General features: G+C 37.5%; 1 protein-coding gene across 8 annotated transcripts in view; it reads right to left on the reverse strand.

The window, feature by feature from the left end:
- SATB1 (SATB homeobox 1) overlaps positions 1-19059 on the reverse strand; it is a 92344-nt gene that overhangs the window by 53469 nt on the left and 19816 nt on the right. For 7 of the 8 annotated variants that reach the window (XM_061464908.1, XM_061464911.1, XM_061464907.1 and 4 more), the window contains 4 exons: positions 16729-16964; positions 12675-12851; positions 11723-11849; positions 10873-10996 (listed from right to left, as the gene is read on the reverse strand). In XM_061464908.1, the coding sequence (XP_061320892.1) occupies positions 10873-10996; positions 11723-11849; positions 12675-12851; positions 16729-16939 (639 nt within the window). In that variant the 5' untranslated portion in view covers positions 16940-16964. Of the gene's footprint in view, positions 1-10872; positions 10997-11722; positions 11850-12674; positions 12852-13114; positions 13423-16728; positions 16965-19059 lie in introns of those variants that run through there. The other variant, XM_061464914.1, reaches the window with a different exon arrangement.

Raw genomic sequence — 19059 nt, forward strand, 5'->3', positions numbered from 1 at the left:
TTGCCAGAAGAGCTCTGAAACCTGAGAGCTCCACAGGGTAAGGAAAGCACTATCCATTTTAGACAGGAATCTGCTTAAAGATGTTATGAAGTAACTAGATTGCTCTTTCAGCTTGAATTGGGAATTCACGTTTTCAAAGGCTCCCTCCATTGCTCCTACTTCAGTGCCCATCACAAAGCTATTTTGGGGCATACAGGCAGAATTTCTTCTGGATGAAAACCTAACCCAAAAGCTATGCTCCAAACACATCTGGACCAGGGCAAAACTACTCCAAGGTATGTCTCATAATGTAGAGACAGGGTCCTCAGCCCCTTTTCCAGGTTGATGCTGCTCCTACACGAGGCAATTCACTATGTGAAGCCTGCATGCCTATACTCATCTCTTCTCCTTGGGATGCAAGGAACAAGACTAGAGGAAGCTGAAGCCCAGGAGGACAATCCAGATCATGCACAACGGATATGAATAGGGCAAACCAGTATTACTTGTACAGAAAAAAATCTGGGGTGAGGCCTTGGAGGTCTCAAAGACTGATCTGGTGTTAATCTGCAGTAAGAGACACCTTCAGCCTTCCTCTCAGGTGGATTGCTTTTATTTCCAATTGCTCTGTCCAGGTCAGAGTGCTTCTGACTTGTTTCCTATCTGGAAATGCTAATCCTAATCCACATGCTTCCAAATGCTATCCTAATGCAAATGCTTTGTATGATAAGGGTCTTTTTAGATCTATTAATGCATTAAATTCAGCTTTGGGCACATAAGCCTTTTCCACAAACAATGTACACTCTCTTGATAGAGATGTTGACAATAGCTCTATCTTCAACGAGCCCCAGTAGCTGTTTTCACTACAGTTTTTGTAAAAGGCTCTTCAAAATTGCCTAGTGTGATCCATCATGTTAAGGAAGATTTCCTTGCTGGGAAACAGGACATGATTTTCAGCAAGTCTCTTCTCGGATTCCACTGTTCTGCTAGGCAAAGCATCAGATGTCTGGCATGAAGTTGAGCCCTAAGGCACAATGTCCAGACAAGAAGTCATCAGACTCAGTAACACCAACAGTTGTCTTGCTGAATTTCTTTTGTGTTTAGGATTAGCCTTTTCTTTGATCCCTTTTCCTACACCTTTTTTGAAGACTTTTCAAGCCAAAAGGGACCATTTTAAGCATCTACTTGGACATTACATCAAAAGAGACCCTAGAAGTTCATCTAGCAATTTCTGAATTCAGACAAGTTACCTGTGGCTCAGCTAGAGCAAACATCTGATATTGATCTGAAGACTTCTTGTGCTGGATCTTTCACCACATCCCATGGTAATCTTAGTAGCTATGTACCTTTTTTTTTTCTTTTAAATGTACGACTAGCTTTTAGTTTAAACTTCATTGATTTCCACTCCTAGTCAGTGCCTCTCTCATGCCTTTGCTTGCTTAAATACCCCTCTATGCCAAATGTAACATCCCTTGCCTCTCCTTTGTTTAAATGCTTAAGTGCCAGATTTATTGTTTCAGGCCATGTGCCTCTTTATGAGCCACCTGTACATCTGACTGTTCTTAATCATATAGATACGAATTCTATGAGGATATTTATGCTGCTAAAGGCCTATAAATAACAGACAATTTTCTGTCCTGAGAAAAATGTAAAAATTTGCCAGGAGAAAAATCAGTTATAGTATGAAATTTGCTATGGATTCTTAACTTCTGCTAAGCAAAGTCGCATGAAGGTGACATTTTAAGAAGCTATGTTAACCAAGACACCAAGTTTTGCTTGTGTGCTGCTGCCTTGCACTGAGAAGAGCTTATGAAAACTATAGATGCTCTGAAAAAAACATAAAATATGCCACATTCAATGAAGGTAAATCAAAAAAGAAACATGCCAGCTAGCTTTCCATGTGGAATCTGCACTTGCATGTTGAGGGTCTACTTATTAGCAGTTTTTTTCTTAGTTACCCCTTATATTAAAATATATAAATTGGAAAAAACGTAGCTAGATTAGGTTTAGCACACAAAGCTCATCCTTAACAAAAAAAGTGCAGAATAAGGAATGCAGCTTTAGGAGCTTGGGGACATACTAGCTGGCAAGTATATTTTGGTGGGATTTCACTGTCATGCATACATATATACACACAGAGAACCACCCAAAATTCTGAGAGAGTCTATACATACTGACTCAAATAAAAAATACCACTAGGTAAACTTCAGGAGCTGAAATCTCCTCTCCATTTCTAGGAAGGCCATTGACGCTAATATCTTTCTCGTGTGCCTCAGTTTTCATCATCACAAACCCCATCCTTCTCCATGACAGTTTACTAAGAAGTAACAAATCCTTTGCAAAGGCGGCACAGCCAGGCACGGGTTATGGTTTAGCACAGTGCAAGCTTACGGAAGGACTGCAATTCTCAGCATAGGAAATCTTAGGCCTCAACAAATAAAATAAAAATAATAGAGACAGGTGTATATGAGTAGAACCTTTCATCTGTTCCCACCCCTGGGGAATGGAACTCTTCCCTTTTGAGTAGTTTATCCCATGGCTTGGAGTCAGGCAGGTCTGAGGTTGCTGTTGTCCTGAAAAACCTGTCTTCTGATCATTGCTGCGAGGCACTGGAGGAATCTGATACTATTTGTGCTGTTCATAAAGAAGTGTCCAAGGAAAGAGACACAAAGCTCACCCCCACCTTAGGTTTTCCTACCATGTTTCTTGGAAATAAAAAGGAAGAACCTAATTATTAATTAAAAAAATTTAGGAAGTGTAGGGGAGGGAGCAAGCTTTGAGAATTTTGCTCAGAGTCTGTTTGAGAAATGCATCTCTTTCCTTCCTAAGTTATGATTAGAGCAAAGACATGCAATTAGTCTGGTCTGACAAGGTGAGAGCTGCTCATGTCTTAGCACTGCCTCTCAGTAAGTGGGTCCTGCTTTGCTTTCATTCCTGTCAGGTAAATATTACGAATTCAAGTCATTTTCTCCCAGTGCATCTTTTTGCCTACACCCCTGCGTCCCCTAACACAAGCATACCTCAGCTTTAAATCTGCTGACAGTGACGCTACAGCACCTACAGAATTTGCTCAGCTTTTGGGTAGGTTTTATAATCTCGCTGATCTCTGTGCCTCCCACCACTGCTAGTAATAACTGAACCAGTCAGGGAAGGTCTCTGCAAACCAGTCGCAGCAGTGATTAAGATGTAGACATACGTATCTCCTCTCCCTTTAAATAGAAGGCTTAATTGGTGATGTGGATAGCAGCTTCCTAATGGACAGAAATTAAACTCCATTTAATTCCTGAGCAGACACTTCCAATGCACAGGGTTTACCACACATTCTGAGCGGGGAGGGAGGGGGAAGGAAGAAGCCACATGCACAACTCTCTCTACCTCTGACAATCACTGAGGAAAAGCAACATGAGGACCAGAATGGCATAAGTGTGGCAGGTGTGAACTGACCTGCACTGGCAAAGCTGTGAGCTGGGAAACTTGCAAATCACATGATTGTGCAATACTTGGCTCCACTCAGTGCTATCATGTTCTTTGTAAAAAAAAAAAAAAAATAAAAAATAAAAAAAATCTTAAAGACATGTACATCAAGTTAACGGATTAACTGTCAAGTGACATTACTGAAACAGAGACAATGTATTTCTTCATTGTTAATGAAATTCAGTTTGAAGGAAGTGATAAAGAAAGTACTGTTTTGTAATGTATTTTACATAAGAACGTAATATAGAAAGGGAAGTGCAATTAAATCTTAATGTGGACTTTTTTATTTTTAGTTTATCATCTGGTTTACATTTTGAGCCCCTTTGCAGCAGTAAATTATGCTGGCATTTCTTAGGGAATAACTGCCATGTTAATTTAGTTTAATAAAATAACTGACAGAAAAGGGGGAAAAGAAGCGAGAGAGCACCCCCCCCAACACTCACTTCTTATCTTTAGCTAAGTATTCAAATGCTTTCTATATGAATTGTCCGTGGTCCAACTCCAGCACCATGTAATAATACAATACATTACAACACAGTACAATACAATCTTGGGTTTCTGTAGCGCCCTTCATGCAAGCATCCCAGGGTGCTTTACAATCATTATGAGTTAAAATTAAAACTGAAGCACATACAATTCCTAATAGAATAATTTTAAAAATGCTAAACAGAACAAATAACTTTTAAGTCTAGATTTAAAAGTCCCAACAGCCAGAGCTTTCCTTACTTCAATTGGCAATGAGTTCCAAAGCTAGAGAGCAAAGTGACTAAAGGCTCTCTCATGTTATGTTAAAGGATCTCTCATGTTGTTTATACTTGTGCAGTACTCTACAGCCAACAATTTGCCAATAAGATGAGAAAGAAAGACTTATTTGCAATCTTGCTTTAAGGAACATTGGAGGAGTTTCTTGTTAACCCTCTAATAAAGTTATGGAGAAACAATAAATAAATCAGGGTTTGCACTTGGTCATGACTGCGTTAAGAAGCATATGAGAAACAAGAATGAATAAATACAGAATTTTGTAGCAGTGCATTACTTGACTGCCTCTAATGTAAAAAGGGGGGGGAAAGCATGTTTACATATATATATATGTGTGTGTATGTATAAATAAAAGAACATCATCACAAGTGTTTAAAATGTGAGTTAGTCTATGTAACATTTCAGGACTACTAAATGAAAACAGAAGTCAGGTAGGGCTCAGTTCTACAACAAGTGCATGTTTTAGGAGGAAAATGCATCAGAAGAAAATGTGCTGTGTTCCTTTTTCATTCTGTCACTTCCCTAAAGTTTGAAGTCCATATAATGCAGATAACCATTCACATGACACAGTTCTCAAAACTGCTGAGATACAATCCCATGTGGTTAACACACAGTGTGGAGCACAGTCCCAAAACTGTTATTCCCTTAAAACACATGAGTTTTGTGCTTTTTGCTCCAGAGAGCCTGGGAAGATAGCTCCTTGGATCTCCATACAGCTGAATTTAGGGGTATACAAAAAAAATAAGAAATGAATTGGACTCTCCTCCACTATTTCAGAAGCAGAAACGCAAGACACCTCATAACAGCACACATACTAAGGGACATGCTGACACCTTACAGAGTCCTCTAAAATAAGAGACTGCATTTATTTGAGAAAAAAATTACACTGCCCTCCTCCCCAGATTAAGTCCAGGCCCTATAACTGTTTTGGAAAGGGATTCTTGGCATCCTGATTTTAACGTTAATCCTAATGAAGAGGTATTAAAAAATAGCTATATATTTTCTCTTTTCACAGGGCTCTGCTCAGATAAAACAGTTGCAGATAGAATGACATAGATTTAACTCTGAGAGTGTTTAGATGCATCTAAAGAATATAAATCAATGATCAAAAGATCAAGCAATTGAAAGGTTGAGCATCCTGTGAATGTCCTCACACAGCTCTACCAACATGTGCATTTCATCTTCCCCATCCCATCAGCAATAGGTTCTGTACTGCCTGTTCTATCTGGATGACTAAAAATCATGGGCACAAATTTTAATAGTTAATTGAAAATGTTTTAAAAATCTAGATACCACATCAGCGTGAAGAGACATCAGAGTGAATGCTCTTAAGCAACTGAGGGGTGGGTTGATAGGCTCTGCCTGCCAAAACCTGAATCCAGGCCCTCAAGGACTTAGTTCCCTGAAATAATTAATGACATCCTTAAAATCTAAAGTATAGTAACTTCTAAGTTACAGAAAAAGGAGCTACATTCCTTACTCAGGTTATTAACTACTGGGGGAGGGGAGGAAGAGGAGAGAAGGACAGAAGGGAATCAGAAGCAACAAAGAAATCTAAAGACTTGATCTCAGGTCTAGGCAGGTAAAATTGAAAGGGTAAGGTAAAAAAGAAAACCAAGCACCTTTCAGTTTTGTAAAGCATGAATTAAAAATTGCTCATGAAAAGTATGTATTTGGTAACTCTTAATAGCTCATTCCTTGGTTATTTATAGGTCTGGAAATCTTAGGTTTAGCAAATGCCGCTTTTCTTTTTTTTTTTTTTTTGGTAGGATTTTGAAGGTGGGATGGTCAGAACAGCAGTGAGAAAATGTGAGAGGATTTCTGTCGTGCTGCTTATTTGCTATGATGCCAGGTGCCTTCAGATCAGGTGAACTGAGAAACACTGATGTTCTGAGCAAGCTTTCTGTCTGGCATCTCTGCCAGATCACACGAAGTCGGCACAATGTCTACATAAAACAGCATGCAAATTTCAGGCAGGATATCCGAACAGAAAGGAAATTATATGATCTATATGGTGCCCATGTCAGATGCAGACAACCATGCACAACAGCACAGAAGTTTGATCAAAATGCAATCAGGATAGCTATATTTATCACAAATGCAAAACTATTCAGACTTGGGCATTATAACAGCACTTGTTCTGTGTGCGCATACATTTCATGGAATGAAAGTGTGTATCCCTCTGTCTGACAAAATCCCTCTTCATCTGGAGCAAACTTATGTAAAACATATTATAGGCATGGCAGAGGGGTGGGGGTATGTAGGCACACACAAATACCTTAAAAAATAAACATGGAATGTCTGCAAATGACTATGTCCGTAAGTATCGCAGCCTCTAGATATAGTGCATGGCAAATATTGCACGTCCCCTACAAAATATTTAATAAATAAATAAAACGAGATCTGAGATTCTGCTACACATCAGGCCTGGAATTTCTCATCCATAGGGCACGGACTACTGGTTGTATATACACAAGCAGCTGCAAAGGATGAGCAAAGAAAAAAAAAAAATACAAAAAATCGCCCACCTTTACATTTCAGGATACTATGAGGGAAAAGAAAAAAATCCCTTGTTTCAGAAGTGCTTTTGCAGAGGGTTTGATAAAAGGCCTGTTTGTAAATACTAACAAGTCATTTAAAAATATCTTTTTGTAGAAAAAAAAAAAAAAAAAGGCAAGATAATACCAGTGGAAAAGTCAATGTCATTTGATCACATATTTTCAAAGGGGTGCCCAGATACTAATTCATCTCTACAATCTCTTCATTTGGTAGGTGACTTGTTATCTTCTTTTCATGGAAAAGGTTAGAGGAACTCAAGACAAGGAGTACATCTAAATGTTCAAAAGCATACAGTGAGTTTGTTTCAGAATTATTAAAAGAATTTCTAGCCTTTTCTCAGGCTGATAGCCCATGTTTCCCTCATAAAAAGTTATCTAACTATATGTGTGTGAATATATACATATATATATTCGCAGAGAGAGAGAGAGAATGAGAGACAATAATTCAGTAGGGACAAAACAACAACAAAAAAACCCTTATTAACATTGGTATAAATACAGTCTGTAGTATTTCAGTTATTTTAACTGTGGAAGTAATGAGAGACTTCTGCACTAAAAAACAAACCAGAGCAAAACTGTGAAGTATGAAAATTCTAGCACTAAGGCTGAGTAAAGAGATGGAAGGACTAACATTAAATAAATAAATGCAATAGGCCTGCCTGCCTGATCACTTTAGAGCAGCTCCCAACAGACCAAGGTAGAATAGAGCTTCTGTGCAAGGGGTTGGAAATAAGAATTGATGGTAGAACAATTTCTTTACAGCTCTTTGGAGACTGGAGAGCCAAAACAAGAGGGAAATGAGATCTAGGCCACTCGTGAGATGCACCAGTTTAATGGAATGCACAAGATGGCCCAAAATTGAGTGCTAGATTAAATTCCAAGTTGCCTTCCCCAACAAAAGAGGTCTGGAACGAAAACAGAAATTAAGTGAGCCATGCATATCAAACGCAAAAAGTCTTTCACCTGGTATATGGGTATGCTGCTCCCCTCTATCAATAAAATCTGCAAACCCAAGGTAAAGCATGAAAATACATACTGCAGCATACAATTCAGAACAAGCTTGGTTTTCCATACAAAATTGCAGCATGCTTTTACCTTGCCTACTTGATACCAAAAATTTGAGAACTGAAACCTCTGGATAGATGCTTGCAATTCCACAGCAATTCAGAGCCATGCATTTGCTCTGGTCCATCACGAATACTTCAAGTTAAGTAAGGTGATACCCTGTGGTATAGGCTCATACACTGAGTGACAAACCTGGCCTTCAGGTGTGGTCACAGAACCCACAAAGCGAGACAATTACAGTGGGTTCGAAAGAGACCATATATTCAGCTCTCCTAATGAGAGCAAGAGTCGCAGTGGTATTTTGCCAAGGAAGGCATGAAGAGCTCATCCCTGTATGCCCTATGGTTTTAGTTGGACAAGAAAAGAAACGGGGAAGAGAAAATGAAAAGAAAACCCACCTAAGTAGATGATGCTGTTAAGTTTTCAAGCCTCTAATTAAGACAAACTGGATCTCCAAGTTTGTTTGCTCACATATTTTCAAGCTATTAAAAATATCTGCAGTATAAAAATAGTCTACTTAGGTTTCTTTGCAGTACATAGAATATCAGTATTCTGAATAAATATGAGCAATTTTTTTAATACAGAAAATGCAAGATCAATTAAGAAAATACAGTAAATTCTAAGTGACAATGACGACTCTCAGTTTTCCATGCTTAGACGGAGCTTTGGAGATCCCATGCATTGAGCACAGCAACTTAAATACTTTACAACAAATCCTTCTGTCCCTACACAAAATAGAGCACTGCTAATGACAGTGACCGAAAATGATAACTACTCTCATTTCCACTTCCAGTCATTTTTCTGTGGTTAATAAATTATATAACAGTGTTAATAAGTTATGGTACAGTGTCACTGTATTAGTTTGCATTTGTGATGAAGCACTTCATATAGCATTACCTACACCCGTGGAAGTACATAACGGGAGAGACCACTCCTCTGCTTTTAGAAGAATCTCCCATGACGGCATTTTGATGGACCCTCTAAGGAAACATTACCTTCCAACCTCTGTTGTGCTCTTACATCTCACCTCGCTTGCAGCAGCACATCACTGCACGGGAATTCACAAACTAATATGTTTACTAAATCAGAGACGCTCTTAAATCAGTATCCTTTCCATATGATAGATATACAGTAAGTTATTAGTTAAGCAAATATGGGAAGCATTCAGCTTAATTTAGTCCTGTGAAAAGGACACCATCAGATCAACACGTCCTCCCTCAAGCTCCCAGACAGAAATGGGAATATCTAAACTGACTGATGGGCTCCTGATCAACCACTGTAACAGCTGTTTTTTCCAAAAGTTAAGAATAAACAAATATATTTTAAGCTTAATGTGATTTGGTCTTTGAAGAAAGAAGAAAAGCAGAAGCTATTTAAATTCTTGCAACCCAACTACCACAGTGCTAGTGAAGATAGAGATGACAAAATAAGCATGATTTAAACAACAGAAACAAGATGACGGCTTTAAGTATATTCTTTTAGTGAAAAGCAGCAAACAAATGGCCCAAAATCAGAGTTCTGTATTCTGGGGTTTTGGTTATCTCAACTACTAATGTCAGGAGCTGTTGTTAGGCAACATAGATTTTGCCCATTAAAATTATTACATAAAAATCCAGCATAGTTTAAAACCCAACTTTTTAAAAATGCAATGATTGAATTTTCTCCAGTACCATGATACTGTCTCTAGTGAAATATTAATTTTAAAACCTTTTCTCTGCTTTATCATTGCATCACCTACATATATATAGAAGCTGGTATGGGAAACCTGGTGTCCAAATAAAAATGAAATACTCCATCTTGATAGAATTTATTTGCTTTCCATCAGTATCACGTACAAGATAGCACTATTAAAATGGAGAAAAATCTCAAATTACGTGCAGCTTCCATAAGCCAGCAGTGCAAAAGCTCACATGCTTTTATAGTAGGCACATACAAGATAACTTTGCAGTCACACTACTGGGATGGTTTGCAACCAGTGAAAATAATTTTGATTATTTCCACTTCACAACTTCCTATATTGGAGCCACTGAAAACAATCTAACCGTAGGGGAAAAAAAAGCAATGGCAAAACAGCCTGCTAATATATCCACTGAAAAGACAGACAGAGAGTAGTCCTTTATAGATTAACTGAAGTCTTTCAGAGGCAAAGACTCCAATATTCTCATCAAGAGAAATAAAATCCCCATAAAAATACCCTGACTTCCTTATTTTCCTTCTCCATTCCCTACCACAACCAGCATCATTTATTTGTATACTGAATTTGCCTCTGCTGCTGCACAACAATACACATTTTTTTTTAATTTAGAAGGTGGAAAGAAATATGATGGTCCCACCACAGCATCATTGGACACTGCAGTGCACAGAAAAGTAAGTTGTGCCTTTACAGTAACTGGACAAAGCAACTACAAAAAGAATAGCAGAAAAGAACAATACCGCTAAGTCTTGATGAAAGCATCAGTTCAATATTTAGCAATGCATAAACTGAAATTTCATTTTTGTTTAGGTATATTTTGATTAGAACTAATAAATGACTTCTTTTCCTTTGGTTGTTTGCAACAACACATCATGCAAGGAGCTTTATTCTTTATTCCCTTCTCACATAGCATGCCAAAGACTGTCTCATTTTATGAATTAGCATTTAAAACTACTGTAGGTTATCTAACAAGCATTCAGATTCAGTAGTAGTTTTGACAGCAGTAAGTAAAGAGCCTTTTAACATCTTGAACACATGTGCTTGAAAAAAGTAGTTGCATCAAAGCAGTTCAAAGAATAAAGACAAAAACCAGTTAAAATCCAGTTTGCTGTGAGACAATTTTAGTGTGGTGTAAACAACCTTTCATGGCTCCCCATGGGAAACGTTGCAAGACTATGTTCAAAATGAATCAGGCATATTTATAAAGATCATGAAGTGGTCAAATGAATTTGCATATTTGGCAGATTCACTCCACGGGTACTACTTGCTACAGTCTGTAGAAATCTCAAATCTCACATCAGCGTTGCCTATAGTGCTTTATTATTTATTACATGTTATGCTAAGTACCTGTGAAAGGGGACATTCCTTGGCCAATGAACTCTGGTTCATATCCTTCAGTAAGTCCTTCAGAGCATTTCTTACTGTTGTGTGAGACCATTGTTCAGGAGGCAAGTCTTCTAGTTTAGGGCAACTATTTGAAACACAGATTAGAAAAGGGATTATTACAAGATTGCATCCTGCTGCAGAACATTCCTTTAAGACAGACAGATTTCATTTTGCGCATCAAGCAGATGCATCTGGAGATTGCTCTCGGTCTCCTGATTGTTCCGATTAGTTAATTACTTTATACAACACATCTGCTGTATTGATGCATGAATTATACATCAGCTGCATGTGGCGACTATTTTTTCATGTTACTTCTACCTTCCTGCTCTGATGCGCTTGGTAAAACAATTTAAGGTGTAATGCTTTCTCACAACTGATCATGAAAAGCATTAATATATTAACTGTTTTTTTTTCTTTTTTCTTACTGTGAATTTAAGAACCTAGACAGCAACAATAAGTGTGAGCAAGTCATTCTTCTACAAAATGCACACAGATGGTACTGTTCATGATATGCAAAAATATTTTTCTCTTAAGTAAACTTTATGTAAAATGCCTTCTTGTAATGCATCATTTAATTGACTAAAATGCAATATAGTTTTAATGATATCCAAAGAAAATCTATGTATCAGAGCTATAAAAGTTTTCAGCAATAGTATACTGTAAGTTAAAGGAGAATTAGAGTAACTAAAAAGGAATTTAGATAAGCCTTTGTACTTTGAGCACACAGCACAGTGGGAATTAAATACGAGCCATATGAACAGTAAGAGCTGACAAGTAACAGTTCACGTCCCAGAACTGGTATGCAACTTACCTGTGTAACTGGATTTTCAGTGTGACCACATGATACACGTCTTGCAGCATGTCTGCTACTGTAGCATCAGGGGCATCTGTCACATAGGAGAGTGGAACTGGATTCCACTTCCCAACCTGGATAAGCCCTGTGGGATTTTTATTTTTTGAGGGGAGGGGAAGTTGTCAAGAAGGGCAGGAAAAATTGGGGGGGGGGGGGGGGGGGGGAAGAAAGTAATTTACCTGTTAATTCCTAGGAGCAAAAAAAGTATCTGATTTTAACAAGATCACCACCTTTGTTTCTAGCCTCTTAAATCTGGCAGAACAAAAGAACACCCCCCCAAAAAAAATCCTACCCACACATCACCAAGCATAGGCTTTATCTGTATTATGAAATTATACAAATGCATTATAGTAGCGATTTTTTAATACATATAGAAGTGTATTTTCCTAAGTTCCCATGAATTCAAATAGGATATAATACCATTCCTCTTGCTAAATTAAGAAGGATTTTGCAATGCAAGGACTGAGTATATAAAAAAAAACCAAAAACCAAAACCAAACACTTTGCAGTCTATAAAACCATCAGGAACAAAATAAAAGAAACAGAGCTGGATATTCAGTCATAAATGCAAGTTGACTCTCAACAGTCCATCTGCTCAAATATGCTTTACACTTCCTTGTGGATCCTCAGTGGAGCAGATTATTAAGGTCAATAAGCATACTAATGATTCAGTTGAAGTCTTTTTTTTTTTCTTTAAACAAAACAAAAAGAAAAAAAGAATTTACCTCCACATTCCCCACGAACAAAAATAAACAAAAATACGTGAATGCAAAAAAAGACACACAGAGACAGAATCTGCAAGAAGTTTAAGAAGCAAAACCTGCATTGCGTTCCTAAAAGAAATCCTGCCCCTCCCCCAAGACCCCACAAACAAACAGAATTCATCATACAATTTTGTAATCCTATTTACCTTTTGCTTGGGCAGCAGAGCTATGAGAATATCCAAGTGATAGCAATGCCATTTCAATCAGTTGGTTGAAAAGCATATCCTTCCTCACCAACACAAATTCTGCATGCTCCTCCTTAGAATCGTACTCAATGGCATTTTCATAATGTTCTACTACACAGAAAACTGGAAGCATACTTCCTATTAAAAAATATATATATTTAACATATTAAACTTGAGTTATAGTACAGTAGGTGGGTCTATACAGCGTTATGTAAATAAAACCTGTAAGAACAGGCAGAGGAGGCATCAAGAATCATCACAAATATTTGATAAACATATTCCCCGAGTCCTTTCCCCGCTCCCTCCCCCCAAAAGGAAAAAGTTCTACAAAACCTATATCTCTCTGAAAAGCAGAAATGCAAATTTATCTCGCTTGATCAGTTACAGATTTAAAGAATTACCTTCTATAGAAATAACAAGGTTGACTGAAGAGAAGTTGATTCTCTCTGTCCTGCCTGGTTTGTTGTGAGTAGCAGGCAGCATGAGAACCTAAATACATACTGCAGATGTCTTCACTGTAAGCCATTTTAGTACCAGCTACATAATTTTGTTCGTTAACATTAAAACTTTCTTAGTCCTGCCAAAAATATTTAATTGCTTTAAACATCAACAACAAATCACCTTGTGTGTTATACATTCCCTCTGAAAACAGTACACAAGGAAACAAGGCAAAAGTTAACACTAATTCATGCTTCATTCACTGAGTGCACTTGAGCAGTACTTTCCCTCGCATCTTTAAGAAACAAACCAAGATTTCAATGCTGTTTTAAGAAGTGTACCCGCAGCTCAGGGTTTGGTTTGGGGTTTTTTTTTTGCGGTTGTTGTTGCCTCCTGCCCTTTACATTCCACATTTCTGGTATTCATTGCTATTTTGGGAAGCCTAAAAGCAATTACTAATTTCCAGTTTTGTAACATCATACAACAAACCCTTCCCTACCCTACACAGAATATTAGGCAAATAACCTTTTCCTTTTTTTATTTTTTCTCCCCTCCCTTTTGACAACAGACAGAGAAGTAACAAACGATCCAAGCTGGTTCAGGGACAAAGTCTCTGCTGGTAATCAGATTCCTAGACTCTATGAAAATCCCTCCCGGCCTCCCAGACGGACACAGATGACACGATGACCTCAGATCCACAGTTTCAGGTCCCAGTCCTGTCCTGCTGTTTCCAGCAGCACAGGTTAAGATCTCATAATGACAGAAAACAAAAGGGTTAAAAGCAGATGTACAGAACTGTCTTATGGCAGCCTGCCAGAGGGGTATCATCTTTAGCATAAATGATGACAAGGGTTATTTTAACAGGGCACCCAGGAACTCCAATTAGTCCTGCAATGTTAATGCCTCTACAGCCACTGCCCTCTAGACTCACGGAAACCTCCTAACCTGCTAAAGTGCATCAGGCACGCTGTAGTACAAAAAGAAGATTTATTCTTGACAATAGATAAACGTTTTAAGACCACGTCTGTTGATTTGTGCTCTAACGTATAGCAAGAAATCACAATAAAAAAGATACCTCTTAAGCACGTATATTTAAACTACATCTGCTCACCAGAGAGTCAATCTCTGGCAAACAAACCCCTTCAGGCTTGCTTGGAAAAGCTCACAAACTCACTTCAGTTTGCCCAATAGGCTCAGCATGAAAGACAAGACTAAAAGCTTGCCAATATTTATGTAGTGCAGGAAGGACCTTTTTCTTTTTTTCCCTTTGGGCTTTTTTGGGGTCTTTTCTTTCTCTTTTTTTTTTTTTTTTTGGTTGGTCTGCTTGTTTCTTTTAAATCTAATTGAGACTTGGTCAGAAAATAAGACCAAAGCAAAAACAGTACATGTACATGCACACTGGTGATTTCTTCGCTGGTTTTAATTAAGCTGTGGAGAGCTTTCTAAAACACACACATGATTCATCTGCAAAAAGGTGGTGGGTTTTCTGTTTCCTCCCTTCCAGGCTCTCACAATTGATGTTTGACCTACTACCGCCTGACTCAGCATAAGGGCTCAAAATTCTTAAGTAGTTTCACCATTAATACCTGAAGATAAAATGTAAACAAAGCTTCATTTTAACAAACAGTGCAGACATACTGCAAAGGATGCAGACATACTGCAAAGCCCATTTGTTTTTCCCCATATCAGTTCGTACAAATTAAGTTGTGATCAGACACAAAACTAGCGATGCACTGGTACTTAGCTGTGTATCAACACACTTTTTGCCAGGTACAGAGTCTCCCTAGTTGCAGAATTCTGCAAAACATCGTACTTTAAAAAACCCAGGAGGACCTCCTGGGCAAATTTTGATGTAAAGCATAGATTATCAGAGGTGGATGCTGGTAGTGCTGCACAGGTATCATCTGACTACAGATCAAGCCACTAAATCTTTTAGCAAACTGTCACTAGTGTCCTTCTGTTAATGTGAAAAATGTTATACAGGAGAGCACAATCTCAGCTGGCTGATCACTCCCGCTAGTACTTGGCAAGACCTCCAAGTGCAGCAACTTCATAACCTTCTAGTATTAAAGGGGAGAGCATTGGTCACTGCTCGCTGCTAAAAATACAGCATGATTTAAACCTGAAGGCAGTGTTAGAGCTTTTGCTGCAGGTTTACGAGTCTGTGTAAACAGCACGTCTGCCATAAGGAGCAGTGAAGTCTGTAGAATCCTTGTCTAAAACTGTCCTGGCATTAAAGTTTGCTGTGCAAATATCACATAATACCAGAGACAGCTGAAATCTCCTATTTAGGAATTTATGGAACTTATATGTTTGCAGGCGTCAGAAAGTCCTTTTTATATAGCCCCACTGCTTCACTGTACAATGTTAATGCACTCTGCTTGAAAAGCCGTAATAAATTATATTTTTAATGCTCTTACCCTGGCTTTCTTAAGACGCATACATTCTTGGCAAACAATCAATAAATAGGGTAATCATGAGCAGAGGCCAAAGAATTTGCTGAAGTGCTGTTTTTCCATTTTTAATAGATAAAGATCTAACAATACGGACTGCTGTGTCTGTTCATTTCAGGATCAATATATTCTTTGTTTTCGCCAAACCGAGGAAAAAATAAATGATTGTACGATAAATGTTATGCATCAGACACAATGAAATTCCTCTGCCTTCTAACTTTGTGCATTTAATAGTCTTGGGTGCATTTAATAGTCTTGGTTGCATTTTGCACTTTGCTTCGCAAATGCAAGAAAAATCTGGATTATAAACATAACCGATTATACCAAGAAAAGTAGAGGCTGTTTTAAAACAAACGCCAAATTACATGCAGCATATTTTGATTTAAATTAGCAAGCCTGCAGGACATGGTCAAAAAGGCTTACACATTTCGATAAGCAAAATTTATAGATTATTGTCCATTAAAAGTATTTTCATTGCAAACAAAAGCCATCCATATACAAACATCAATGATTCTAAATGTGCCTTTTCCTTGTGCAAATGTCTAATTACAGCAAACCAGCCACTGAAAAATATGACACCCAAGTTGTTCATTGTTCAATAATGAATTGTACTTAAGAAAATAAACTGCAAAGATTGACATCATAAATGACTTTTCCAACGTGATACCTAAAGATTTACACTCTCTCCTTTAAACCAACTTGCAACTGTTATGGAAATAGTGCTGTCCTTCCAATCTTGGACCATCATTAAGAGGAAAGGCAAGAATTTGTTTTGGGGGTTTGGTATTTACTCTTAGATATTTTTGCATTTCTTAGCCCAACACTTACTCAAAGAATTAATGCATTCTATTACTTCTATTTCAGTGTAGGAATTTCCTTTAATAAGAGCAGCTAGCCTTTACCTTCACAAATATCAAACTCCACCCTGTAAAGCAAGATGCTCCACCCAAGCATGAAGCTTACATTTCCCAAATGTGATTTATATCAGAGTTGGGAATATATAGTATTTTTAAATGGAGATTTAATCCTGAAATATAAATGAAGTAGAGTCTGCAAAAGTATGCTTTCCCCCCAAAAATATTATAAATCATATTTCTCTAACGCAGAATTATCAAAAGTGTTACCTTTTCTAATATTAGTTTTCATCAGGTGTCCAGAGTGTTTTAAAGGCACTCCTTGCATTTTAGTTCCTGTACTTCCAAGTCTTCCTCTTCCTAATGGACTCCCATTCTGTTCCAAGCGCGCAATTTTGGCTGGTGGACCCTTTGGATCGCTTACATTGTTAGACATTTCTGAATGTTCTTTCCCCTGAGTTGCCTCGTTCAAATGATCCATACTCAGTCCCGCCTCTAAAGATCACCTGCCATGATTCAAAAAAAAATATATGTTGTACACGTGTGCGCATATGTATACGTACACAGCCTGCACATGTACAGAGAGAGAGAGATGTACCATAAACTCATAAAGAAGAATAAATAACTATTTCAACTGGAAAGAAGATGCCTTTTTAAAAAAGAAACAAACTTATTCTCCAAAAGTGACCTCATACCGCAGTTTACAGAGAAATCGCATCATAATCTGGTGGAATTATTTTTTAAATGCTTACTAGAGTATTCCTTTAAAAAAATACATATCTTCAGAGATATTCTACTAAATCAGAGACAGACTGAAACTCATATAAATGATGACGGTTGTCAAGGTACATGCTCCAACACAGCTATTGTTACACATCTCACAGAAAGGTTTGTTATTAATCCTGGGTGTTTTTATTATGTTGAGAGAGACAGAGAAAGAAAAGGATTCTAGTGAAACATTTCTCAATCTAGTTGATTAAAAACATGGATGCACAACAGTAGAGAGATTGTTAAAACTTTAATTGAAGGAGCAACAGATTTATTAAAGATGTAGAATATTGTTCATTTACAATTCCTCCCCCCTTAAAAATAAAAGTTAAAAGAGAATTTAACATTTAGCTCTGGAAAGCAGTGGCGGGACATGGTTGCTTTTGAGTTTCCTAACCAATATTACACTATGAGTTTATCAACTTTTTGAAAAGTTCAAAATATGCATATGGATTTTTTTCAGATGTTCAGCTTTAAGGGTTAAATGAAGTAGCTTATTGAATTACGAAAAATAACTGAGAAGAGAAGGTAGCATCTCACAAAACATGATGCTGGGGAACAAAATAAGCCAAACAACCCAAACGCAATTTCTACAGTACTTTTGAAGCCCTTAAAAAAATAAAAAAAGCCCTGGGTAATGCTATGTTACGTGCTGGCACAGCTATTTGAAACCAAGATGCAGAAGTAATTTCTGTCTCAAATTAAGAAAAGGTATATGTTGCATGCTTTTATTTCCCTTTTTGTAAACTTTTGAAACCTCCATTCGTGAGTAGCAATTCCATTTAAATCCCTAAAAATCTCCCAAGCCTAGAACATAACAGAGCAAGTTTTGAGAATTTTTGACATTCATCAGAATCCATTTTACCAAATACATATTTAAATACACAAATTAAAAATCAGTAGATGAGAACAGAGACATCTTTCTGGTTCTGATTTCATTCATCAATACCGTTGTGACTGTTAGGTATTTTACCCTACCTTTCCCTGACTGAGAAAGGTGTGACTTCACTGACGATTATGTTATGTATATAAAATAATCACTAAGGACAGGTGATTAGACATTAATTTATGAGCTAGTATTTACATTAGTAAGTACAAATACTAATACTGGGGAAGTCTTACTTAGAAAGCCTAGTGTGAATCTGATAATTGCTACTTTCTTTCAGTTGCCTAGTAATTCAATATATTTTCTGTACATTTCATAGCAAAGTTATTAAAGCCTAAACATCTTGGGATTTTTGTACACACTTCTATGCCATTGATATACATGCCAGTGACAATTCTGTAAACTATTTTTTTCTTCTGTGAATATCATGCTGCTTTTCCCAATAGGGTGAAGAAAGAGGTAATATATGAATCTGAACGTTTACAAGCAACCCCAAAAATGCCACTGAATAGCTGAAGTTCAGAAAATTGTTATTTTGCCTTATAAGGTGAGAGGCTAAGGTTTACCATTCATCCTGATCCCATCTGGCTTAGTTTGTGCACCTCACTATCAGTAAACGTGCCTATTTTAGCCACTTTTCAAAGAGATTTTTTTTCTTTTTACTCTAGTAACTGCAGCCTAAGCAAAGAATTACAGGCTCAAACCGTTAACATCTTCCGATGTTTCTGCCGATGCTAACATACTATAGGGCTGCTTTTCTGAGACTGGTCTCTCACAAGAATAAGAGGATTAACAAGAAAAAAAAAAAAAAGGGGGGGGGGGAAGGGGAGGGGAGGGCAAAACCAAACCAAAAAAAGCCTTGAACAAGAAAATCCTTGTCACTTTTGGCAACTTCAGAAGTACTCTAAGGCACCGAGGTTCTTTGCTACAAAAAATATCTAGTCATC

This window comes from Pezoporus flaviventris, unplaced genomic scaffold (assembly GCF_033815535.1).
Source record: "Pezoporus flaviventris isolate CSIRO_AGI_PZ_B2104156 unplaced genomic scaffold, CSIRO_AGI_Pfla_v1 ptg000037l, whole genome shotgun sequence".
Classification (NCBI taxonomy): Eukaryota; Metazoa; Chordata; class Aves; order Psittaciformes; family Psittacidae; genus Pezoporus; species Pezoporus flaviventris.